The sequence below is a fragment of the Pyricularia grisea genome, assembly GCF_004355905.1.
Source record: "Pyricularia grisea strain NI907 chromosome V map unlocalized Pyricularia_grisea_NI907_Scaffold_10, whole genome shotgun sequence".
NCBI classification, from domain to species: domain Eukaryota; kingdom Fungi; phylum Ascomycota; class Sordariomycetes; order Magnaporthales; family Pyriculariaceae; genus Pyricularia; species Pyricularia grisea.
Window position 1 is genome coordinate 483,113 of NW_022156722.1, and position 23,318 is coordinate 506,430.

Here is a 23,318-nt window from a genome sequence, read left to right on the forward strand (position 1 = left end):
CAATCCTTCTTCTCCTTGGGAACTTGCGCCGAACGGTTGGTGACCTGGTGGGACCACAAAATACGGGGGAAGAAAAGTCGCAAATAGGGATCGTGAGGAAATGGGGTGAATATCTTAGAAGGTCATCGTCATGTGCTACACAGTCTTGGAGCAGTGGCTGAATCCCACGACCATGTTTGTGCAACCGTTTTTTTTTCTTCTTTTTTTTGCCTTTTTCTTGTTGAACGGCTCTCTTTCCAGTCTCGTAATCTCGTTTACAGCAAGGTATATGTCTACGGTCGCTGAGGGTGTCCCCGGAAGCTCCATCGGTATCTTTTCCTACCATGCGTGTGCTTACGTATTGATCTTCTCTCAGCTGTCCTGGATTCAGCGCTCTCGGTTTGCAACAGCCTGTCACTTCCTACCCCATGATCAGTCGGATACCTGTGATCTCATGTTCCTCGACGCGTATTTTTAACCGTCCATGTCTTTCTTATGGGCTTATGGTTGTGGGCTCTGGCTTTGTATCAGTGCATGTCGTGCTTGGACATGGTAGAACGATTAGTTATATGTGCAATCAGGACCAATGCAGTCACACAGTATTCCGTGTCGAGTTTTCATTAGTTTTTGTCCAGATTCAGATGGGTTTAGATCCATTAGTTCTATTTCTGGTGTGTATTCTATCTAAGAAAATAACAAAGATAGTGTATATGGCGCTGATTACAATGTATACATACTTTAAGAAATCATACGGCGGTATTAACGCCCAAGTTTGAAAGCAGAGCAGTGGCTCGTCCCGGGTATCATAAACAAGGAAAAAGGAAAAGAGAAAAAAAAAAAACGAAAAAAAAAAAAAACGGTATTGCCAAGGGTTCAAGCCCCTGGCCGACCAACCTGGCTTTCTTGCGCCTCGTCCTCATAATTCTCACCATCGCCCACGTTCTCATCCTCCTCTTCCGCCCAACACAACCTCTCCAATCTGGCCCTCACTTCCGGGTCTTGCTCCAGCTCCTGCCAAAGCTCCAGGTCCAGATCCTCTTCATTCTCGAGCGCCTCCTGCCGCCTCAGGTCGTCGGCTTCGGCCTCGGCATTAGTCTTTATCCCGGCCGCAGCCGCCAGCCCCGTCGAGACAAAAAGCCCACAGAGTACTCGATTTAATATCCTCCCCAGCACACTCTTGGCCTTTCGCTGTTTTTTCCTTAGCGCCCCACCGACGATGAGTTGCCTTTTTACTGCTTTGTAGCCCATCTCGAACACAATGAGGGCCGCCAGCACGACGATCAGACAGGTCCACCAGCTAAGGTCGCGGCCGAAGCCCTCCGTTAGACCCCCGCGGACAGCATAAGGTGATGGGGAGGGGGAGTACGAGCCTGACAGGAATGCCTGCCAAGCCCACCATCCTGCCACCGTTATCAAGAAAGAACCCAGTATGACGATGTTTTTGGTGTGCGTCTCGATTATCCTGAAAGACTTGTCAGACATGACCAAGAATAAATCCACAGCTCAGTCGGTGCGGTTATCGGCAACACTCACAGTAGTTTCCAGTTTGTCCACATCATTGCGATGCTAAAGGCCAGGTTTCCAATGGCGTACAAACCAATGTCGCCAGTCACACCAAATACACCTACGCTAGCCCAACAACTAAAAAAGGTGATCAGACCCTCGGCAATGCCAGCGAGCATCCAGCCCAGATACTTGGTCACATCCAGTCCTAGGTTGCGCTGTCCAAAAGTATACAGTTCCGGCACCGCAAGCAGTGTGGTAGCGCTGAGGTCTTGCTCCCAGAGAGCCGGGGATATGGTGCACAAGCTTGTAAAGAGCAGGTTGAGCGCCGTCAAGCTCCACATCTCATAGAGTGATGTACCTGTGTATCCCACAAAATACTGATAGGCAATGGTGCCTGTATAAAAGTACATCTCTTTCCAAAATGTAGCCAGGACGAAGCGCGCTGTACGCGCGTAGTTCCAATGTCCGTGGACGAGCAGCAGCCGCGCGAGGAATCGAAACTGAGCAATGCTGTAGTCGGCGACACGTGCCGCCTGCAGTCCCTCGCGGCCTGATATGCCCACTCCAACATGGGCTTCGGCAAGCATGGCCAGATCATTACCACCATCCCCAATCGATAGAGTGAGAAGAGTGTCACCGCGAGTAGCACTTTTCCCACATGGCGTCGATTGAATAATCTTTTGACGAACTGCGCGCACTAGAAGTGCTTTTTGGGCTGGCGATGCGCGGCAACAGATGACGCTATCGACAGCTGGGGCAAGTGAGTAAAACAGCTCCGACAAATGTTGTGACGGCTCCATCTCGCTGAGTGTATGACCATCCACAACAAGAACATTGTGGTTGTTCTGAAAGCTTGGTACAAGGCTGTTGCTGTTTTTCTGTTCGCGCAGTTCCTCCATAATTCCCACAAGCTGGCCTTCGATATTACCTTTGCTAGAGTCCAAGATGTGAACATCTGAATACGGTTTGCAAATACGAGCCGAATGCGCAATGTTGATGGCAGTTTCACGCTTGTCACCAGTCAACATCCATACTTTGATATTTGCACGCCTTAACTTGTCGATGGTCTCGGGGACCCCCTTTTGGAGCTTGTCTTCAATGGCAGTCGCCCCCACCAGCTCCAGATTCTGTTCGAGAAGCTCGCTGACGGTTTCGATACGTTCTTGGCGATCCACCAGGCTGGTTGTGGCATCAGAGTACAGCTTCTTCCACGAGGTGTAGTCCGACTCGGAAAGGAATTTCTGCGCATACACCAAAGTCCGCAAACCCTCGGAGGCAAAGTCGTCCAGGTGCTTGAAGCATCGCGTGAAAACGACACCATCGTCACTCACTGACGGATCCTCGAGGACTTCAAGCTTGGCTGGGAGTTGTATCAGTGGTGGGGGTGACAATAATGCATTCCCCAAAGGTTCATTCCGCGAGCGCTTAAGGTCAAATGACATGGTCCGCAGCTGTAGTGAAGGACGGACTAGGTCGGCTGAGCGCCGGGCTCTGCTTTGCGTCTCAAAAGACTTGCTTCTGCTGCCAAACGAGGGACGCTTGGGTACCAGGCCAGATGATCCCGCATCGGCGTATCCACCGTGCCGCCGTAGATCGAGACTTGGCCTTCCACCCAAGCTATTTCTCGGCTCACGGGCCTCGCTATGTCTCAAAGCTTCTTTCTCGGCTTCGACACTCTGCCGAACCTCTTGAACCTTTTGCAACGCAAGATTCGCCTGCTTAAGCCTCGGTAGGATGGCCGAGTCTGCTCCTTTGCAAATAAGGAGTATACGCCCATCGGGACAGCGGACGATGATGGACATGCGTTTCCGTTTGCTGCTGAACTCAACAACATCCAATATCTCATAAACAACCTCCTGGATGTCCTCGCCACCGTTTGCAGACCCAAGCCTAAGAGTGACTGAGTGTGATGATCGCTGTGCCACTTGGTAACCGAGCTCCTGAGCCGCCCTGACAAGTGCCAGTTCGTCGGGAGAAGCAGATTGAAAGTCAATGCCGTCGTCGTTGTATTCTGGCAAACACGTGTGACAAAGGGCGAGGGCAAGGAGGTAGTCAGTCGCCGCTCTAGCGAAAGCGGAGTTTGGCCTGTGACGAATGTACTCTAGCAGGTCTGCTGAAGACAAATTTGGCTGCTCGAGGTCTGGTCGACCAGACGATCTCCACTGCAACGAAGACCTCCGCGGGGAGGTTGCTGATAGTCCTGACCGTCGCGGGAAAGTCTCTTTCTCTTTCTCCTGTGTGCGACCCCTCGGGACATCATATGGTATCTCACAGTCCTCTGGAATCACAAAGCTCCGACGCTCGGGCTGATGAGACATTACCACGGTTGGCACGGCCATTACTCTGTTCGAAGACGATGAAGAAGCGACTTGGGCTAAAGTGGAAACGAGAGAATGGTCATCCGGCTTTTGCAGACTCGTATCATGTAGCCATGAAATTCCCGCAATACTCATCTTGCGGAACTGCATGACGTTTTCCGTCAAAGTTCCTGTTTTATCCGAGAATACGTATCCAACTTGACCGAGGTTTTCCAGAATCGTGTTCGTGTTGCACTTGGCAGGAGTGTCTGATGCTTCATCATACATCTCGATATCGCCGTTGAGCATCAGCATCTGAAACAGTTTGGTGAGCTCCAGGGTGACATATAGCGACAGTGGAATGATGTTGTTAAAGTGGATGGCGTAGCCAACAACAATGTCCTGAACGGCGACACCAGCTCCACTAAGGTACCAAGAAGAGTTTTCGGTCGAGCGTTGCCAGAGTAGATAGCCGATAGAACATCCAGCAGTACACGAAAAAACATACGCAACGAGGGTGAGCACAATACGATTGGTCGTCTTTTCAAGTGCAGGTTTCTTGGCCTTGGGATGGCGGTTCGCGTTCATTCGGATTTTGCACTCCTCGCCCGTGTTGATGACAAGGCCGATTGCGCTTGGAGTGTTTCTGAGTGTACATCCTCGATAGAGAACTTCGTTGATAGTTAGAGGAGCGGTCTCCCCAGCCATTGTAAGGCGCCCGTCGAAATTGTGAAGATCTGGATTTGGATCTTCAGCCACGATTTGAAGGCCAGACTGAACAATATCAGAGATGCTTCCCAGCTTGGTCAGGTTCGCGGGGACAGATTTGCTTTTCAAATTCGTCTCGCCATCCAAAGCCATGGTTTCCACGTATGCAATGTGATCCTCGCTCTCGGCCTGGACTAGTATCAGGTCTGCAGGCACATCTTCATTTCGAGATAGTCTCAAGACATCGCCAACTTCGATATCCCTCCATTGCAAACTTCTCCACTCCCAACCTTCGCCAGCAGGTTCCCTCCTGTCTTCCAGAGCTTTTGACTGGAAGTACTTGCCAAGAAAGTGAGGGAGTGGCCAGCTCGACTGACGCTGAGTACCCAATACCTCGTCAGCCCCTGACACAGGGCGCAAAACAGTTGCGCAGCGTGCATTCTCGACCTTGTCCAAACGATGACGTTTGTAATCGTCATAGCCCTCTTTAGCAATGGTGAGGAGGACAAAAAAAAGTAAAGGGAGAATCGTGGTATAGTTTCCGGTCGTACTAATTCCTGGTATGGTCTGCGGAATTCCAACACAGAGGAAGTAGAAGTTGCTAAGACGCGAAAATTGAAACCACACCTGTTTTGGAAAGAAGTCGTACAGCGTGTAACGGGACGTTCGGATCGCATTGGAAAGGTAACCATGACCCCGGCGCTCATCGATAAGATGATTAGCTTTGTCGCCCTCATGGCTTCCCGCAACCCTTATGGGAACATGACGACCATCGTTGGATGGAGGTAAAGGTTTATGAAATAGCCCCTCCTGCGAGAATGTGGCGAACCACTCGCTTGCGCGTTGTCGGGCACCTGGTGTGGGTACTGTTGATGGGTTCCCGGGTTCAATGTCGGTCGCAAGAGACTCTTTGCTTGGAGCCTTTGCCTTGTGGGAGACGACGCTAACCATGGCCGCTAGCTTTTGCAGCGTCTGCCCAAGTATCGGCCTATAAAGATGGCAGCATCACCGTTGAGGCTACAAATTCCTCAAGGCAGTGTAGCCATCCCCTATCTAAGCCGACAGTGGAAAGGCTCCAAATGGATTTGTAAGAGTGGAACCCCAAATCGGATTTCCGGGTATTATGACGCGAACTTAATTTGAATCCCTTGGGTCGCTCGCTACTGTGATTTTGCTCAATGGTAGAAAATAAGAAAAAGAAGCCAAGGAAGGAATAAAGAACAATTTCTGGTAATTGTGTCCATACGCTAGCGTCTGGTCCGCTGTCGCTCAATCAAGACATAAATAGGAAAAGCGAGTGACTTTTTTTAACATGAGACGAACGAGTGCAAACTATCAGATTCGAGATGCTAAAACATGGAATGATTAAATGCGTTCAGGAGGTGAAGGCAGGCAAACCTTGATAAAAGTTGGCATGCAATTAAAATCTAGGTGGATCGGCAGCGGCAAGAGCGGATTAGTTGCCCCACTTGTCGCGTGTGGCTGACCAAGGATATCATTGGCCATATTTGGGGGGAAGATTACCGGTAGATCCTTGACCACTCCATACATTGAAAGTGAACAAATGGATACCATTCAGCCGTACGTATCACACCCATTTTTCGCAAATGAAAATGACCATTCCTAATGCTACCTAATGTCACATTCAACCACATCAAATATCCAACAATTCCATTGGTCGCATCAGTGGTTTAGTGGTAAAATCCATCGTTGCCATTCTACGAATACATTCGATGGGCCCCGTGTTCGATTCACGGCTGATGCAAAAAGACGTTGCTTTTTGTCGTTTGTTTCTGTTATACTTTTGCTATTTTTGACGACGGTGCCGAAACCCGTATTTACCAAGCTCCTTGGTTGATTGGCCGTTGTTAACGCCAACCTTTACCCCTGTCAAGCCTCCATGTTTCTTTGCTTTTACATAACCTCTTTCATAAAAAGAAAACACATTTGACTAATTATTAATTCTCGATATCTAACTGTACAATCAACTTGCTCCCTGATACTTTACCATACTTCAACCTATCAAGGCCTTCCTGAATTGACCCCAAATCATTCCCAATCACCTCCGGGGCCGGTGCAGGCACAAACACGCCACGCTCCAGAGCCAACGGGAGAAAGTCCTTATAGATCATCTCCCCGACCTCGTTCTGCTCTAGAGTTGCTCCCCAGACAAACTTTGACCGGACCCTTTTTGTCCAAGCCTTGACGGTCATGGACGCCATCCAACGCGTCATGAACACGATACGGGAAGGGATCCCGGCGTCGATGTTGGGCGGGTTCGGGTAGCTGACCATGGACAGGAAGCGGTTGCCTTTACTGCTCCGGCCCAAGATCTCGACGCAGGCCTCTGCTCCGCCGTCGCCGATGGACATGGCGCCCGCGACCGTCCTGCCGAGGCAGTGGTGTTGCACAATATCCTCGATGGCCGTTTTGCTCCGGTAGTCGTAGGCTGCCGTGGCGCCGAGCGATTTTACCAGGTCAAAGTTTCGTGGCGAGCAGGTCGTGACCACATCGTAGCCTGCTGCTTTTGCGAGCTGTTTTTTTTTTTTTTTTGTCCCCAAGAGGTTAGTTTCAACAGTTGAGGTCCTGGTAAGGCTTGCTTGCTGCCCGTGGTGTTTCGGACTTGGAAATTATATATCATCTTACCTGTATCGCATTGCATCCGACACTGCTCGAGCCGCCCCAGACCAGCAACACCTCTTTCTCGGTAGGGATGTCGCTTCCAGACCCGTCCAGCCCAGCCTGGTCGACCTTGGGATGTCTCAGACCAAGCTGATCCTTCTGAAACAGGCCGCAGGCCGCTGTGGACAGTCCCAACGGTAATACCACGGCCTTCTCAAGTGGGATTGACTGCGGAACGGGGCAGGTCATCTTTTCCAGCAGAACCGTGTACATCTGAAATCCACACATTGACGACTGGTTGTGGTGCTTCTCCATGCCAAGGGCGTGCCCGACCACCCTGTCTCCGACTTTGAAGCGCGTCACGTTGGGGCCGACTTCAACCACCTGTTATCAATGGGTGTTAGTGTTGTTATTATTGTTATTAAATATACAGGACCATGCGAAGACGAAGTGAATTGCGCTTACAACACCAGCAACATCAGACCCCATCACAAAGGGATACTTGACATGTCCGTACAGCAGGTTTCCCAGTGCCTGCTTCAAGGCCTCGAGTGGATTCAGGGCGACGGCGGAATTCTTGATGACTATTTGATCTGGGCCGGGGCTTGTATATGGTGCATCGCGGACCGAAAGGGGTCGTTTCTTAGCACCGTCTAGGTACGCAGCTTTGTTGTTGGGTGCCATGATTTACGTGTAAATGCCGAGGTTTGGGATCCAATCGATTCATTATTCAGTCAGAACATGATGAAATAAAAAAAAAAAAAACAGTCCGCCTCATCGAAACTTGGATCACCGGGGAAGATTTATGGAGTATTTATAAGTTTTCATTCAAACGCGCACGCTTGGTATGTAAAAGTGTATTTTAACCCCGATGATTTCCCATTCTGGTAGAGTGTCGGCTCAGCTGGCGGAGATAAGGCCAAGAATCAAGAAACTGAAGAAAGTGATTCCCTTTTTTTGACTAGCGCATTTGCGCGTATATCAGACTATATCAGAAACCCTTTTTGGGGCGCTGAACTTATGACGTTTACATGTTGGCAATTTTACCATTCAATAGGCAAGTAAATGCCAAAATCGCACAGCTAACTCCAAAGTCAAGTATGCCTATCTCTTCCGCCCGACTGGACCTCATGCACATCACTCACCCCGTCTCTCCGCCGCTTTTCTCCGTGCCCCGCTCACCTTCCAGCTGGCTTGCTGCTGCTTCTGCTGCTTAGACCGTCCGGCTCGATTAAAGCTGCGGGCGCCGAGGAGAGGGCCAGCTCCGGAGACGGATGGTCGAGGAGAAAGGTGAGGAGTCATCGACGGCCACATGATCAAACCAGCGAAGAAAAAAAAATGGCTTTAATTTCAACCTTGCGCTATGGGGTCAAATTCAGGCTCGATATCGGGGACAGCGGGAGGTACAGCAACCAAATTGCGAACAGGAACTCCACGAAGCACATTTCCAGGCCAAATAAGTGGCAGTTGATTCATGCGACGTGATGCTCGCCATCCCGCTTGGTCAAGCAATAACTCAAGGGGTGGCAGAATCCAAGGACGCCGCCAATATACTGATGTAGATGAAAGAAGTAAACGAGGCCAGGACGAACGAATCAACGCCAATGAACGCTGCAGCTAGGACGACTAAGATCATGCAGTTTCACATGATGGGATAATGAGCATCTAAACTCCATACTCAAGATTCAACAACAAACTCGCAGCTAAAAAAAAGAAAGGCGATTCTTGCGTCCATAAACATACTAGGTGTGCTGAAGGACATTCCCCTTACTCTACGCGTTCCGGATTGACAGCCATGACGCCCATGTGCCCCAGGATTGGCGAGTAGCGGTAGACTCGTTTCTCGCCAGATTAATAGATCTCGAAGCGTAAAACCTAGGCAGTGTTGAGGTGTCAGAAAGGGATAATGACGACTTTTTGATGCACAATCTTGGGCTATCTCTGGTTTGTTTGTTATATATCCCCATATTCGGCTAATATAAGTGATTGACGAGTATATCATTACAGCGTTGGGGTATTCTAAACTGAGGCAGGTGGTCTGACTAAACTAAAATGTGTACGGGGTATCGATCGAAATCGTAACGTAAGAAAAAGGGGAAGTTGCAAATGCCAACACAAAACAGATATATACAAGAAATATGCGTAAACCAAATTCTCAAAACAGACGCGCACGATGTTTCCAGTCCGGCTCGTCAATGTGATGCAGAGTAGAACCTGCAGACTCGGTGCCTAGTAAGGTAGATTATGGTCGGGTATCATCTACGCCTGGTTGCCGCCCCACTGCGGCTCGGTCTGCTTCGCCTCGACGTAGACAGCACGGAGCTGCTTGTTGCGGCGGTGCGTCTCGACACAGGCGCGCACGAACATAGTAAAGTGTGCAATACTAAAAAAGGGAGAGGAAAGGTACAAAGTCAGCCAAACGTTACCCCGTTTTCTTTTTATCACGGAGATCCCTCCAAAAGCCACCGCAAGGCATAAACATTAAAAGGGGGAAATGTATGAAAAAAAGGGGCGTGGTTTCAAGGATTCAGACTCACATCAACATCACCACAAACACCAAAAGGGCAACCTGGAATGAGAATGCCTGTTTGTACCCAGCTTGAATATCGGAAGCGGAGACGCGCGACGAGTAGTAGCCGTCATATGGATATCTGTTGTAGTGGTCGAGTAGTTGAACCTCGAAGCCACACCACACGGCGGAGACGATGTAGCCGAGCCAGATGACCAGGTGCATGCCGACGTGGGCACCCGGGTGAATTCCACGATCTTTGCGTTTCGCAACGGTGATGAACTCGGCTGCCTGCCAACAAAAGGACAGAATGGCCTGTCATGTTGTACGACATTATCTTGTTAATTTTTTATGGTCTTTTTTTTTCCTTTTCTCTTTTCTCCCCTCCTGCATAAATAGGGGGTAGAATAGGGTGCCCCTTTCGGGGACCATGGCACGCAAACAAATACTTACCACCGGGATACAAAATACAAAAGTGTAGAATGGAGAGTAATAATGGTAATAAAGATAAGTAGTTCTGGGGGCATTCAAGTAGCCGGCAGCAACGCCAATGACTATTATATCCATAATGAGTATGGCGATGCCGACTGCGGTCTTGAACATGAACGATTTCTTGCTCGAAACCACCTTTGTAAGAATGGGCTGGCCCGCGTTGTTGTATGCGTTGTTGTCCATTTTTGTCGGATAGTCGATGATTACTGGTTGTAGTATCTGAATGCAGAGAATGTGATGGGCCAAATGCTAATTAATGGTATGATGTTAAACCAGATACCAAGAGATGTTCGATATTCTGAATAAGCTTGAATCCTAGACTGATAGTTGTAGATGCCAGGGCATGGCAGCAACTTATACACCAACCCATATACAGTTCTAACCGCTGCGCTTCCCGCAGGCAACACCCAAAATCGGCATTTGTATAAAAAATGAAAAAAAGGGACATGGAAGAGGCGCGGGATCGCAATCTCACCTCACCCGCCAAGAAGAACACAGCCAGGCGGTTTTTTTCTTGGGGGTGGACTTAATTTCATGAATAGCCCTCCCGGTGCTTCGGCAGCCCAGCCCCAGGATTGGTGGTTTTGTATGTAAATCCAAACCCCCCACCCCCATCAGGTGAGATCTGACAGGAGGTGGGTTTTTATTTTGCGTGGCTGATGCAATTGGACCGTTGAGCGAAGCGGGCTGCCAGCGTTGCAGCCGAATGGGCTCAGCTCGCAGAAATTCCGCTTGCCAAGGATGACCTCTCGGATCCGACAGGCCGCTGGAGTCGGTCAAGAGTAGTGCTGCGCCTTGTTGGGCGACTTTGCCTTGCAGACTTGGCTCTGCATTTGATCCTGTCTTTGTGGTACAAAGAATATAGGAGGTGGCCACGGTAACACAACTCTTGACTGAATTGCCAGTTCCAAGACATTTTGATGTAGGCACCCAAAGATAGAATATATGACGTCGTCGTCAGAAGAGGAAGAAGAAAACCTTCTTCATCCGTATCTTTGTTAAGATCAGTGCCAAGCGAGATAGTCGAAATTGATTAGTCCTCTGAGCCACATTATCGTCGTACCATATTTTTGCGAGACTGCAGCAAGGCGGCAAGGTTACAGTTTCCCAGTTCGGGCATTTTCTATTTTGTTTCGCTAAGCTGCAAATTTTTATACCACAACGACAAAGTAGAAAAAAGGCCCCCCGAGAGAAGCGGAAAAAAATCGGCTTTCTCCAAGGCTCACCTATTCACGTTGCAGCACCACCATAAGTCCCATGATGCCCAGCATAGCAGTCTTCATCCATGGGTGCTCCGAGAGCATGATGGTCACGTAGCCGACAAACGGTATGTACGCCACAACGCTGCCAATGATGTCTCCCCTCTCAAGATAGTCCTGGTCCTTGGCGTACAGCTCCGTGTCGTCTGCCGCATTGTTGTCGCCCTTGGTGAGGAGCTTGGCTTTGGGGCTGAAGCAAACGGACAGGTTGGTAAAAAGTCAGCCATGAAGCGAATGTTTGCTGCAAAGGTGCAATCCCGTCGCAACCCAATCGGAAGGGGAAGGGAAGAAAATAGAGCACTCACCCTGTACCAAACTTCCTCACAATCCTGTGCACGATCGGTATGTCCTTGCCCTTGACGTTGTAGACCACAATCTCGCCCACGTCCGTCTCTTGAACTATATTCCTGTTCCAGAGGAAGAGTAAATCACCACGCTGGAAAGCGGGCTCCATGGAGCCCGAGAGAACCACGACGATTGGTGAAGGCGAGTCTGTCGCGACAGAGAGACCCTTCCACATCTGCATAGTTTGTTTCGTCAGCCCAGTGTCCTTCTTACATGGCGCCTGAGGCGTGCTCCCAGAGGAGCTTTCAAACAGGGCGTCCTCCGCCCGTCTCGTTCATGCGCGCATGAAACTGAGGACAGAACCGGTTCAGATCGTATGTAAATTGTCGCGTACCATGAATGCGGTTGACAGAATCAGGGCAAAGTTGAGGAGCTGCGTGGCCGCTTGCCTCGGGTTCCCTAATGAGGATAACATGGTTCGTGGTGCGGCAGGCTGGCCAAAGAATGGTGGAATTCGCAGTCGCACAGTATCGCAGTGGTCGGTGCTTGGTGGAGAGGAGGAGTGAGAGCAGGCACGTGGGTGTTGCGGTGACAATTGGTGATGTGTTCTTGTCGATTTTCCTTTGGTGTTGATGAACAAACTAAGGTACAGTACACATAGCCGTTTCTGCTAAGGCTAGGCTGTCCCCAAAATAGTGGGGCAAGGGACCGACTCGATGCTCCAGATCCAGAGTGGATCTGACCATTTAAGTCCGACTTGACACAACCCCAACCCTGGAGCAACAAGAAAGCCATTCACCACCAAAAACCGGCATGCAAGGGCAAGTCTTGTTTGCTTTTTATGAGATGGTTTAATTTATCAAATTTATCAGCCAAAGCTTAAATCTCATCCACCAGAACAACCTTATTTCACAATATAGGCAAGTTAGTACCTGAACAAAGTGAATCCAGTCCGCCCAAAATCACTCGCTCCACGTGACGTCCAACCCGCCAAACTCAACCCCCAACTCCTCCGTGGTCCCCTTGGCCGGCCTGGCAGCATACGCCTCAACCTTTACTTCCCAATTCTGCATATCATCGGCAAAGACCCAGCAGACCTCCCTGAGTGGCTTTTTGGCCCCGTCCGCTTCGACGCTGTAAACCCAGAGGCTGACGCCGTTCTCGTCGCCCTCCTTTTGCAGCAGTATCGTCGCGTCCACCGTCTTGCCGTCGGGCTTGACGGCCGCCGGGCTTAGCGACCAGTCGGCCCACGTGTCGCACGCCACCGTTCCCAGCACCGGCGTGCCGTTCAGCAGCTCCACGCCCGATTTGACCCACTTCTTGGGCGAGGAGGAGGTGTTGTTGCTGCTGTTGCTGCCCTCTGGTGGGTTGAGCGACAGCACTACGCCGCCCTGGTCGTACTGCTCCGTCGGTGTAAAGGTGAAGCTCACCTGTGCGGATTTGAAGGTGGAGAGCGGGGCGGTGGTTTTTGTGCCGGCGGGTGCGTGGGTCGGGGCTGTTTGAAAGAGAGACGCGAGGTTTGTTTGTCAGTCATTAAATCCGTAATTCTGTCTTCTCTTCTGATTGCTGAAAGAAAAAAGAAAAAAAAAAGATGAAAAGAGTACAAACGTTGCATCTTACCGTTAAAAATGTCCTTGGTGGGCGGCTTGCGCCAGATGTCAGTGCCAGGCCCCGCTTTGATGTTGAATGAGCTCATGATTGTAGGTTTTTTTGATGTGATTGGTGTTTTGTGCTGCAAGGTACAAGAAGCGTTGGTGAGAGCTATGTTGGATTCCGACCTAGAGAGAAATGAGGTTATGATTGATGCTTAGAACAAGCTATGAGTAACATCAGGATGGGCCCGGGGCTTGCATCTTTATACATTTTCGCCTATAGGCAAATACTTGGCTGTACACCCACACTTGCTCGTTACTTAGGTAGGTACAATCATTCATAAATGTCCACCTTCTGCAACTGCGGGGTACGGCAGGCCGTATTCAGCAATCCACCGAGGTTTGAGGACGAAGAAAAAAAAAACCCCTTCAATTGATCGCGAAAGTAATGCCACGTTGCTCAGGCAAAACAAATTCAATCTTGTAATAGAAAGCCATAAAGCAGGCATACCGTCCAATCCAGTATGCCGTGAAACCCCACGTCATCCTCAGGGGCGTGTTCGTTCAGGTCAGTCTGGGCACCTTTTAGTGTCGGAGTTTCCAGAAGAGGAAATAGGGTGTCCTGTCCCACTCTTCTCGGGTGAACTCTGGGTAGACTTCGGATGACGGAGCAGCGGGACGGCTTGCCGCCCCGCGGACAGGGGGACCAACCACACACAAGACATCTAAGGTGAGCTAGTTTGTCTATACAAAAACACTACCATGTCACGCATATTACATTTCCAGAAAGGAACAAGTTTTTGGTGAGGTGGCCGAATCTCCCATTACCTCAAAACCCTTCAAGCGGAGGGCATCAAAGAACCTCGCGCGGGTGGGTTTGTCATGTTTCTCCCCTACACATCCTCTAGGGATGCTGAGGTAAAAACAAGCCCATCTGATGAGCAACTCTAACGCAATCTATCGTAAGTCTCATCAAATCGTCATGTCAAATGAAGTTTAAAAAAAGTGCCCGCGCTCGGCACCTCCCATGCAAAAAAGAAAAGCCCCTGGATCTTCCCCGTCATCTCCAACAAAAACTCATCTCTTCCCAGTTGCTCCTTCCTTCTCACAATCTGCTTCCTCCTTCCAATGGCTTTGACAAAGGGAATTGGTACAGAAAAGAGTGGTGATTTGTTGTTGGGGTTTCCGATGGGTGTGGAAGGGAGACAAAAGGGATATATCATTTTCTTATTGAAAAGACTTGGGAGACTGGCATTCTTGACGGGGATCCCCAGGGATCACTACCATTCCCCTTCTTTAATCCTCTCATCCTCTCATCTCGTTCTCCTTCCTCATCACCGAAAGTCCCCTCGAGTGGAGTTGTGTTGTCAATCTCGTCGTTCCAGCCCTCTCTCTCTGAGAGAGGGGCGAAGAGTAGAAACCAAATAAAAAGGAGAATATCCTTAACCAGCAGACGCCGTTGAGAAAGAAAAAAAAACAAAGCAACGCCAAATGTGCTTATACTTTTTTATTGGTCTTTGGTCGTTGGGATTTTTTTTTGTTTTGTTTTTGTTGTTGTGGGGGTGATCAAGATGGTTAAACACGCCGGGTATGTTCTGTCGTAAATAAGAGCTCCAAAGAAATGTTGCTCCAGGATAAAGTATCCGTCAACCCTCGCCGTCGACCCTCCTCTCCCAAACCTGAACATGAAAAATAAACACCCAAAAACTGAACAGGCGAGGATAAAAGGCGAACCAGCAAGGTCGGGAAATGAAAAATCCACAACGGGGGTATCATTAGGCGGAACAGCAAAAAAAACAAGAAAACGCACGCAGGACAAGAGATCAAGGAAAAGAAAGCCATCCAAGAAGGTAGAGGGGATAGTGGGCTAAGGGGTATTTCCGCCAGGATCACCAGGGCTGGGTGTTTGATCCGTACCTCTCTGGTCGGACGGGGTTCTTTTTCTTGACACACATCCCTCGATTAATTGCCCATTTTATATTTCCCCTCTCACCCCCCTTCCCGAATGGTTCATCGTGAAAGTGACTGGGTCGGCCAACCTCGTTTTGAAGAAGTGAAGAATGACTTTTTGAAATGTCCTTGGAGCAATAAATTGCGGCAAAAACAAAGGCATCTCCCAAATGGTGTTTTCCAATCTGATGAACCATACTTTTGGGGGAGCTGCAAGCGAGGAAGGAAACAAAGCAAAAAACGCAAAACGAGGAGAGAAACGCCAAAGAACGCCCAAAACAAGCCAAGAGTGGGGGAGGGATCGCCCAAAGCAAAACTGACAGAAACCTAGGCTCAAAAAACCCTCGGTTATCCTGAAAAAGCAAAACTCGGTTCTCAATCTGCTGGTATGTCCCAGGTGTATTCCTGGAGTTGGTTCAAACGCCAAGGGAGAATCCCGCAGGACCTAATTTGGCCAGACCACGCCGATTCCGTCCATCTCCGCAGGAGACTGGGCGAGAATCAGTCAAGCAAACCCTCTCTCAGATTAGCCTCGGGGAACCGGCGTTGCCGTCCTCAATGACCTCGTCGAGGTGGTTGCACATGGCGACAAACAAGTCGAAAAACATCTTGGAGCCCTCTCCGCCGCGCTCCATCTCGGCCTGCATGGTGCCGCTCCGTTTGAAAGTGCGCCTGCATCGGATGATGAGCGCAAGGTAGTGGGCGCGCAGGCGGCTGTCTGAGTCGGGCGTGTGCGCGTAGCAGTACCGGGCTGACCTGAGGATGGTGCCGACGTCGATGCCGGATTGGAGGCCCTGCTTGCGCAACGCCAACCGCTGGAGCTCCTCAAGCCCGTACCGCCCTGCCGCGCAGTAGATGGCCGTGTCGCGCAGCACGTGCTGCCCTTCACCGGCCACATAGACGGTCGCCTCGACTGGTTGGTAGCTGTTGCCACCGCCGCTCGCGCGGCCACCTCGGTTGTTTTCGTTGGGGTTGGGGGAAGTTTGCGGTGTGGTTCGGCGTGATGTTGTTGCGTTGGAATCCTCGAGTTCCCAAGAGTTTCGGTGCTTGTTGTGAAGCAAGCGGGGGTAGTAATCGCCCTTGTAGAGGTACTCCAGCACGCCGGAAAACACTTCCGGCTCCTCCTCCGGTAAAGAAATTCTCTTGCTCTGCGACTCAAGGTACTGACCTCTGCAGAGCTCTTCGAAGAAAGGGCTCTGGCAGAGAACATCCTCGTGCGCCGCAAAGAGTCGTCCTTCCTCGCCCACGGCTAGCGTGACTATGGGTGAGGGGGCGAGGGACTTGGCGCTAGCGCGCGCAGGTTCCTCCTTCTTGGTTGAGAACGACCTTTGTAGTTTCGACAGCTTCTGTTGATCCCGTCCTGAGCTCGAACTACCGGCACCGGCACCTCCTTTCCTCGTCAACCTCGACGACTTGTCCACGCGATGTTGCGTGTCCATGCCGCCGCTGACTCCGGCGTCTTTGGACCGGAAAGAGCGCTTGAACATCCTGAAGAGCGTCGCGGGAATATCTGCGAGGGAAAGTTTGTATTTGATCGGAATCTAGGTTGTAACCGGGTTGAATCAGTATTCGAAGCTCGTATCGAACGAGATGGGGCGAATCGGTAGATCAAAACGAGTCGAGGGGGGCTAAACCCCTGTCGCGGTTCGATTGATCGACTAATATCGTGTTTTTATTGTAGAGAGCGACGGAACGAGCGAAAACAGAATATTCAAGGAGAAAGAGAGCCTGAAGAGGCAAAAAAATGAGTGAGTGTGACGCACAAAAAAAGAAAAGATTGACTGGGGCCCGTGGAGGATTATCGTCAGAGGGGAACTTGAACGAATGGCTGAGATATCCTATAACCTTGGCAGCCCGTATGGTTTTTGCGTGTAAGGAGGGAAGAGGGAAAAAGGTAAGGCGAAGTTGGGGACAGGGGCTGTATTTATTGCTTCGCGGGGTTTGTTTGGCTTGGCCGCCGATTGGATGCCTGGGAACTTGTTTGCGATAGGCGCCCTATTGGTGGTACTGACGTGCGTTGTGGGGGAGGTTGGAGCATCAATCACATTCAAGGATCCATCCAAGCCCCCAAGTTGCCCTTGTCCCTGCCTAACCTTGCTAACCAAGTCGCCAATCGAGCCAAGACGCTTGGTTCGTCCTTTTCCATTCAATTCATGCCGATGTCAACCACCATCTCCCGCGCCTAAAGGGTTTCTTTTCCGAAGGTCTGGATCGTAAAATCTTTAGCATGTTTTATCCAACACGGTCCCTGCATTCGAGTGACTTTCCATTGTCATCTATCTGCTGAAGAAGTAAGTTAGTTTCGTTACAGAACAAACAGAAACCAGAGAGGCCTCCGTTGGGCAGCAAACTGAACCCAGGTACCTAGGTAGGTACATAGGTACATATTCGTAGGTATGTACAATAGGTACCTCAGTACCTTGCCTTACCTAGGTGCACTTGTCCAATATTCTTTCGGTCAGTTATCCGAGTCTTGGCCTCACCGCAACACACGCTTACAAATGGCAGGGTGAGTCTCTATCGTGTACAAGAGTGATTTGCTGCCTCGTCTTCGGCTCACCTTGGTACCTCGCAGGCTTGGCATCGTGCCTGGAACCCGCAAGCCTGAATTGACTTCTGACAAATTCGATGGTGCCTGAACGCAATCGGAATCCAGCTGCCTGACCGCCTCGTCATGGGAAGTTTCCATGACGAACATCACTCACCAATTGCGGGGTTCACGATACATTGGATTTCGTATCTTGTTGCCCATTGTTCCCCTCAATATAGTACGTTGTTGCAGTGGCAGCGGAAGGCTCTTGTAAAAACCCTTTCGCCATCGATTACTGAACAGTCAACAAACATACCTAGTTCAACGCGCTTCGTCCAAGGCAAGTAAGTATGCGATTGCACCAAGCTAACTTGGCTGTAAAAGTATACATACAAGCTGGTTTCTTTCGTTTCGTTCCTTCATTGCCTACAACTGCTTATCTTCAGATGGTGGATTGCCTTGATATGATAAACATGTTCTCTTGTCTTCCAAACCACCTGCGTCATAATCTGTCTTCTGACCGCTTTGCCGCCACGTCCCTCAAATAATGCTTGGGCAGAGACTGCAATCGAGTCCAACAACAACAACAGTACAACACCAATCTGAGTTTCCATGTGTCATGTGTTCAACTCATTGTGCTGAGCGCGCCCAACCTTATCTCACCAATGTTCTGTCAAAGACTCTACTCCTCTCGAGACTTTGCGGTCAACTATAGCTTTGCAAAACCTTGGCAAATCGAGAATGCAAGGAGCCTTTGTTGGCCACGAGTGTTGTTCAGCCTAGTATCGAAGCTTCTTGATTATTGCCTCGCGGAAGCTGATAAGAGCATGCATGACCGAGAACACTACACCAGAATGAAGAGCTAGGTCAGCAATTGAAGAAGATATTATGAACCCAGGCATTTTCAGGAAGACACACTGCCAGAAGCAAGGCCAGCAAAGCTAGAGACCGCCAACACAGTGTTGGATGCCAGCCTCGGTGGGTCGAAGACTAAGAAAGGATCGTGACCGGTGATAGACATTCCGATGTATGCCCAAACGAGGTAAACCATCGCGAACAGGTTGACGGCCTGGATATGGATCGAGAGTGGCTGTGGACACAGTATTAGTCAGACACATAATGTATTGTTGGGATATTTGCCGGCAGACCTACGATTTGTGGTTTGACGCTGTTGAGGAAGAGAATCTCAATCAAGGCAATCAGCGAAGGAAGAATGAACAGGGAAGCCAAGGCAAGATTCCTGAGGAGGTTTTCGTCGATCGCAATGATCCTGTGGCCATCATCTTCTGTCGAGAAATACCTTGTGTCAGTTGCTTTGGACGAAATGATATCTATTATTACTGGAGAATATTGCTTACTATTGCCATTATTGCCATTGTTTCCGTTGCCTGGCTTATCTTTATCACCAGGGGAGAAGCCCTCAGAATGCTTCTCCTTTTGCCCGATGCCGTGACCAGATGGTGCCAAAACAGTCACGTATATGAATGTGTTCATGAAAGCAGCAACATGCGAGATGGCATAGAAAAGACTGAAGATCGTGCGTTTGGGGGAGGTTAATCGTTGTTCCGGGGGTGCTGCAGCGTTCAAAAGCGTGGCCTTGATACCGGAGTAGCCCTCGCCACCGTTGGGGTAGTGAAAGTGCATAAACGTCCAGCCAAAGACCATGTACTGATACACAGCCACCATGAAGAAAGTGATGCTGGAGAACTGAAAAAGACTTTGCAGAAGCGAATGACTGTACTCATTCTGCTCGTCTTTGTGATGAGTGCGATTGTGAAGTTTGTGATACAAGGCTATGCCACTTGCTCCTGTGAGCAAGAATACAAGCAGCCCTCGAACGTAGCAAAGCACATTCTGCTTCAAAAATGGCCATGGAGAATGTGCTGCTCGGAGAAAGATAGGAACACGGTCTTCCTCAACAACGTCGACACCATTGGGAGCTGGTAGGTGATCAATCTCAGGGCTGCTGGATCTTTCGAGCAGAGGAGATGTTTCGGACGAGGACGACATGGCTGCCAAATGCCCAGGTGCCTGAGTGTGTACCTATGTATGTAGAAGAAGGTGTCGAGGTGTACAAGAACTAAGAAATTTGAAGCCAGCAGCTTGTCTCGGTACGCTGAAGCTGAGGAATTGCAGTATGAGAGACTGTCTGAAAAAAGACAATTAATTGCTATCATCAGCGTGTCAGAAGAAACCCACCTAGGGAGAGGTGTTGACTGAGATAAATGAAGAAGTTGTCCATTTTTCATTTCTCGAGAGAACGGTAGGTAAATTCTCAGGCACAACGGGGAATAAGTCATCATTCCCAACAGAGAAGGAAGCTGCCGATGTAAATTGGATATTGCCAAACATGCTGCAAGCACTGGTCACCCGCAGGAGGCCTAACATTGAAGACTCCTGCCGTTTTAGTGAGAATAAAGAGCTTCTTATCATCCTTGCCTTAAATTGTACAAAACTGCTTGTTCAACAAGGGGAAAGTTCATCCACTGCTTTTCTCAATAAGATGATGAAGGTGGTTACGCGTCGTAAATGCTAAGCCTCTTGAGCAGGAAGGATATAGAATTTCCTAGTGGCATTTCGCCCATGACACGGTCTAAGCTTTACATCGACAAGTGACAAACACAAAATTGAGGGTTAATGGCCAGGGTTGCTTTTCTCGTCCATTGGTACAAGGGACTAGCCGCACTGAAGAATCTGAGGACTGGACGTAAGACTGGGGTTACGGTGAACACAATTATTTAAAGAAGTTCATTTTTAAATGTTACAGATCGAACATCATTAGTCCATGCCGCGACTCGAACTACCGCCGTCAAGGTGACAAGTTACCAAGACACGTGACTTTCACCCCGCCGACCTTCCATCCAGAGGCTTTTTCCTCTCCGCCACATCATCCACTCAAGTTATGCAACCCCACTGAAGATTTCGGCGCATCGCGTTTCGTCACAAGTACCTCGCGGCTCATTCGCTTCAACCACGGCGCGTATTGTCCCAGGAGGCATCATTCGAGCGAACCTTAGCAGTCGCTATCTCATAACAGAGAGAGAGGACTGAGAACATCTTTTGAATTATCCTTGTATCGACTGCTTTCGCCCTTCGTCAGCCTTTGGTTTTCCATCTTTAAAGTCCAATTGAAATTTAGTTGCCATTCATTAGCTTGCCGAGCTTGTTCGAGGGAAAAAAAAAAAAAAAAAAAAAAAAAAAAAAAAAGAAAAAAAAAAATCCAGCCTGCCTTTCCAGAACCACCAAAGATTATCAGGGTTGCACTACAACTTGCCTTCGAGACTAACCCATCTTCACCTACAGACCGGAAGCCAGCAATGGCACCAGGCCTCAAGGCCCCGCGGAGGCCCAAGCCTGCCGCGCGGCCAAATCCCATCAAGGCAATTCAGGACCAAGCATGGCAGCAACGCAGGGCAAGCCAGAGCCCAGCCCCTTCCATGTCCCCAGCACCACAGGCCCGCCCTCAGCAGCCAGGCGGGAGGAAAAGCCAGTGCCCCAATAAGAACTGTCCAAACCCGAACATCGTCGACGGTACTTGTCGGACCTGTGGTCGAGTTGCCGATGACAGCAACATCGTGGCAGAAATTCAGTTTGGCGAAACTGCTGGTGGTGCTGCCGTAGTACAGGGTAGCTATGTCGGTCCCGATGGTGGTGTCCGCCTGTCAGGAGGCCAGGGCGGCCGGCGGATTGCTGGAACCAACACATCTTCGGAAGCCAGAGAAAAAGCCCTTCGTGAGGCCAGGAGTCTCATACAGGGATTTGCAAATTCGCTCAATCTTCCCGAGCGCACTGTTAACGGTGCCAGCCAACTCTTCAAACTTGCCAGCTCTCGAAATTTTACCCAAGGTCGCTCTTCCGTTTACGTTGCCGCCATGTGCCTTTATGCAGCTTGCAGAAAGGAGACTAGTTGCAAGATTATGCTCATGGACCTAGCTGACCTGGTGCAGCACGACGTCTTTCACCTTGGCCGTATGTACAAGGCTTTTATCAGCGACATTGGCGCCGGTGGCAATTACAACCCCATTTTCGTCGAGGATTTGATCTACCGATTTGCTGCCCGCTTGGAATTTGGAGATAAGACCAACAAGGTTGCCAGCACTGCAGTCCGGCTAGTGCAGCGCATGGACCGGGATTGGATGGTTCTGGGCCGCCGACCATCAGGTATCTGTGGTGCCTGTCTGATTATGGCGGCGAGAATGAATAATTTCCGCCGCACAGTACGGGAGGTTGTCTTCATCGCCAAGGTTACCATGCACACTCTCCAACAACGACTAAACGAATTTGCCGAAGTCCCTTCAGCCAAACTTACTGTTGATGACTTCCTGATGCGGGACTTTTTGTACGAGCAGATGGACCCTCCAGCCTATTATAAGAAGACGGCTGAATATCAAGCAAAACTCAAGGAGCGGCGAAAAAAGCGCAAACGCGACGAGGGTGACGACGGGGAAGAGGAAAGAAGGGTTGATGCCGATGGTTTTGCCATCCCAGCGGTCCCGAACAGGACAGATGCTGTATCCACGCTAAATGAAGAACCAAGCGATATGGAGGAGGGGCTTTCAGAGGTGAACTCACATCTAGACGACCTGGCACGGCAGTTTGGTTCTCAGGGTGCCGTCCCCAGTTCTTCCGAGGCTACGGGGTCACCTGCTCCCGCTGCGTCAGGAACTGGCTCGCAGCCTGGTAGACCCAAGAAACAACCTCAAGGCAGTAGCGTCCGCAAGCTCCCCAAAGTTGAGAAGCCGGCTTATGTCACCGAGGAATGGGATGAGGATGAAGAGCTTCTTGAAATGGAGATCACAGAAAACATGATGAACCCATCGACAACCGAGGGCGCGATGCGACTCGCCAACGCGGCTGAGCTTGCTGCGCTGAAATTCTTCGCCGATCCTGAAAAACAGTCCCACCTGGACAGGCCAGAGGTTGAAGAAGACGAATTCGCTGACGACCCAGAGGTTATGTACTGCCTTCTGGGTAAGGAAGAGGTGGAGTTAAAGACGCAGCTTTGGGTCAACCAGAACAAGGACTGGATGCGCAAGCAGCAGGAAAAGGAGTTCAAAGCACGCCTGGCTGCAACAAACCCACCAAAGCCTGGTCGTGGCAATCGGGCCAAGAAACCGCGCATTGGCGAGGGTCAGACGGCGCCGGCAGACTCTGCAACGGATGCTACGCTTGAAATGATTGACCGTCGTCAATTCTCCAAGCGTATCGACTATGATGCTGTCCGAAGCATGCTTAGCACCGGCGGGCCGGGCTCAACCGGCGGCAGTCTCGCCGCGAGTAGGCAGACAAGTCGGGCTGGCAGTGTTGCTGTAGACGGGGCTGAGGAAGAAGAGGAAGACGAGGAGGAGGAAGAAGAAGAAGAAGCGGATGAAACACGCGTTGAAGACGATGTTGAGGAAGAAGAAGATCACCCCAGTGATGAAGACTAGAGTGGCAAGCATGAGCTCATCGATAAATACTTTTTTCTCGGCCGACGACGAATATGGCTACTCTTATCATTGTACATTTTGCATTCTCACGATTGCCAAATAGGCCCAGCCTCGTTTAAGCCAATGCACCAGGTTTTCTGCCTAGGGGGCGTCTGAATGA

The 23,318-nt window shown here is 50.1% G+C and overlaps 7 protein-coding genes across 7 annotated transcripts; 1 reads left to right on the forward strand and 6 right to left on the reverse strand.

Moving 5' to 3' along the window:
• Positions 1–852: 852 nt before the first annotated feature.
• On the reverse strand, positions 853–7,867 carry PgNI_11673 (uncharacterized protein; the record flags this gene model as incomplete). Its single annotated transcript, XM_031131638.1, has 6 exons — positions 7,578–7,867; positions 7,137–7,496; positions 6,504–7,024; positions 4,291–5,478; positions 1,513–4,206; positions 853–1,441 (listed from the first exon to the last, which is right to left on the reverse strand). Exons 1-6 carry the CDS (start codon positions 7,794–7,796, stop codon positions 853–855), a joined length of 5,571 nt encoding a protein of 1,856 aa, XP_030976312.1. The 5' UTR covers positions 7,797–7,867.
• Positions 7,868–8,859: 992 nt separating this feature from the next.
• PgNI_11674 (uncharacterized protein) lies at positions 8,860–10,630 on the reverse strand. Its single transcript, XM_031131639.1, has 3 exons — positions 10,075–10,630; positions 9,650–9,936; positions 8,860–9,495 (listed from the first exon to the last, which is right to left on the reverse strand). The coding sequence occupies exons 1-3, from the start codon at positions 10,294–10,296 to the stop codon at positions 9,372–9,374; spliced, it is 633 nt and encodes a 210-aa protein (XP_030976378.1). The 5' UTR covers positions 10,297–10,630; the 3' UTR covers positions 8,860–9,371.
• A 506-nt stretch (positions 10,631–11,136) lies between these two features.
• PgNI_11675 (uncharacterized protein) lies at positions 11,137–12,288 on the reverse strand. Its single transcript, XM_031131640.1, has 3 exons — positions 12,052–12,288; positions 11,678–11,892; positions 11,137–11,562 (listed from the first exon to the last, which is right to left on the reverse strand). Exons 1-3 carry the CDS (start codon positions 12,130–12,132, stop codon positions 11,340–11,342), a joined length of 519 nt encoding a protein of 172 aa, XP_030976379.1. The 5' UTR covers positions 12,133–12,288; the 3' UTR covers positions 11,137–11,339.
• Positions 12,289–12,483: 195 nt separating this feature from the next.
• Positions 12,484–13,643, reverse strand: PgNI_11676 (uncharacterized protein). Its single transcript, XM_031131641.1, has 2 exons — positions 13,278–13,643; positions 12,484–13,152 (listed from the first exon to the last, which is right to left on the reverse strand). Exons 1-2 carry the CDS (start codon positions 13,351–13,353, stop codon positions 12,620–12,622), a joined length of 609 nt encoding a protein of 202 aa, XP_030976376.1. The 5' UTR covers positions 13,354–13,643; the 3' UTR covers positions 12,484–12,619.
• Positions 13,644–15,720: 2,077 nt separating this feature from the next.
• On the reverse strand, positions 15,721–16,686 carry PgNI_11677 (uncharacterized protein; the record flags this gene model as incomplete). Its single annotated transcript, XM_031131642.1, has 1 exon — positions 15,721–16,686. The coding sequence occupies one exon, from the start codon at positions 16,684–16,686 to the stop codon at positions 15,721–15,723; it is 966 nt and encodes a 321-aa protein (XP_030976377.1).
• A 1,822-nt stretch (positions 16,687–18,508) lies between these two features.
• PgNI_11678 (uncharacterized protein) lies at positions 18,509–19,739 on the reverse strand (the record flags this gene model as incomplete). The annotated part of the gene is made up of 4 exons (XM_031131643.1): positions 18,509–18,573; positions 18,648–18,819; positions 18,882–19,015; positions 19,088–19,739. 4 exons carry the CDS (start codon positions 19,737–19,739, stop codon positions 18,509–18,511), a joined length of 1,023 nt encoding a protein of 340 aa, XP_030976519.1.
• Positions 19,740–21,046: 1,307 nt separating this feature from the next.
• PgNI_11679 (uncharacterized protein) lies at positions 21,047–23,158 on the forward strand (the record flags this gene model as incomplete). The annotated part of the gene is made up of 1 exon (XM_031131644.1): positions 21,047–23,158. One exon carries the CDS (start codon positions 21,047–21,049, stop codon positions 23,156–23,158), a length of 2,112 nt encoding a protein of 703 aa, XP_030976520.1.
• Between the last annotated feature and the right edge of the window lie 160 nt (positions 23,159–23,318).

Coding starts and splice junctions, on each gene's coding strand:
- PgNI_11674 (XM_031131639.1), bottom strand. CDS start 10,296: ATGGACAACAACGCATACAACAACGCGGGCCAGCCCATTCTTACAAAG. Junction 9,937..10,074: donor TTGTATTTTGTATCCCGGTG/GTAAGTATTTGT, acceptor ACAACATGACAG/GCCATTCTGTCCTTTTGTTG. Junction 9,496..9,649: donor GTGTTTGTGGTGATGTTGAT/GTGAGTCTGAAT, acceptor TCCCTTTTTTAG/TATTGCACACTTTACTATGT.
- PgNI_11675 (XM_031131640.1), bottom strand. CDS start 12,132: ATGTTATCCTCATTAGGGAACCCGAGGCAAGCGGCCACGCAGCTCCTC. Junction 11,893..12,051: donor TTCTGTCAACCGCATTCATG/GTACGCGACAAT, acceptor CAAACTATGCAG/ATGTGGAAGGGTCTCTCTGT. Junction 11,563..11,677: donor GTGAGGAAGTTTGGTACAGG/GTGAGTGCTCTA, acceptor CGTTTGCTTCAG/CCCCAAAGCCAAGCTCCTCA.
- PgNI_11676 (XM_031131641.1), bottom strand. CDS start 13,353: ATGAGCTCATTCAACATCAAAGCGGGGCCTGGCACTGACATCTGGCGC. Junction 13,153..13,277: donor CACCAAGGACATTTTTAACG/GTAAGATGCAAC, acceptor TCTTTCAAACAG/CCCCGACCCACGCACCCGCC.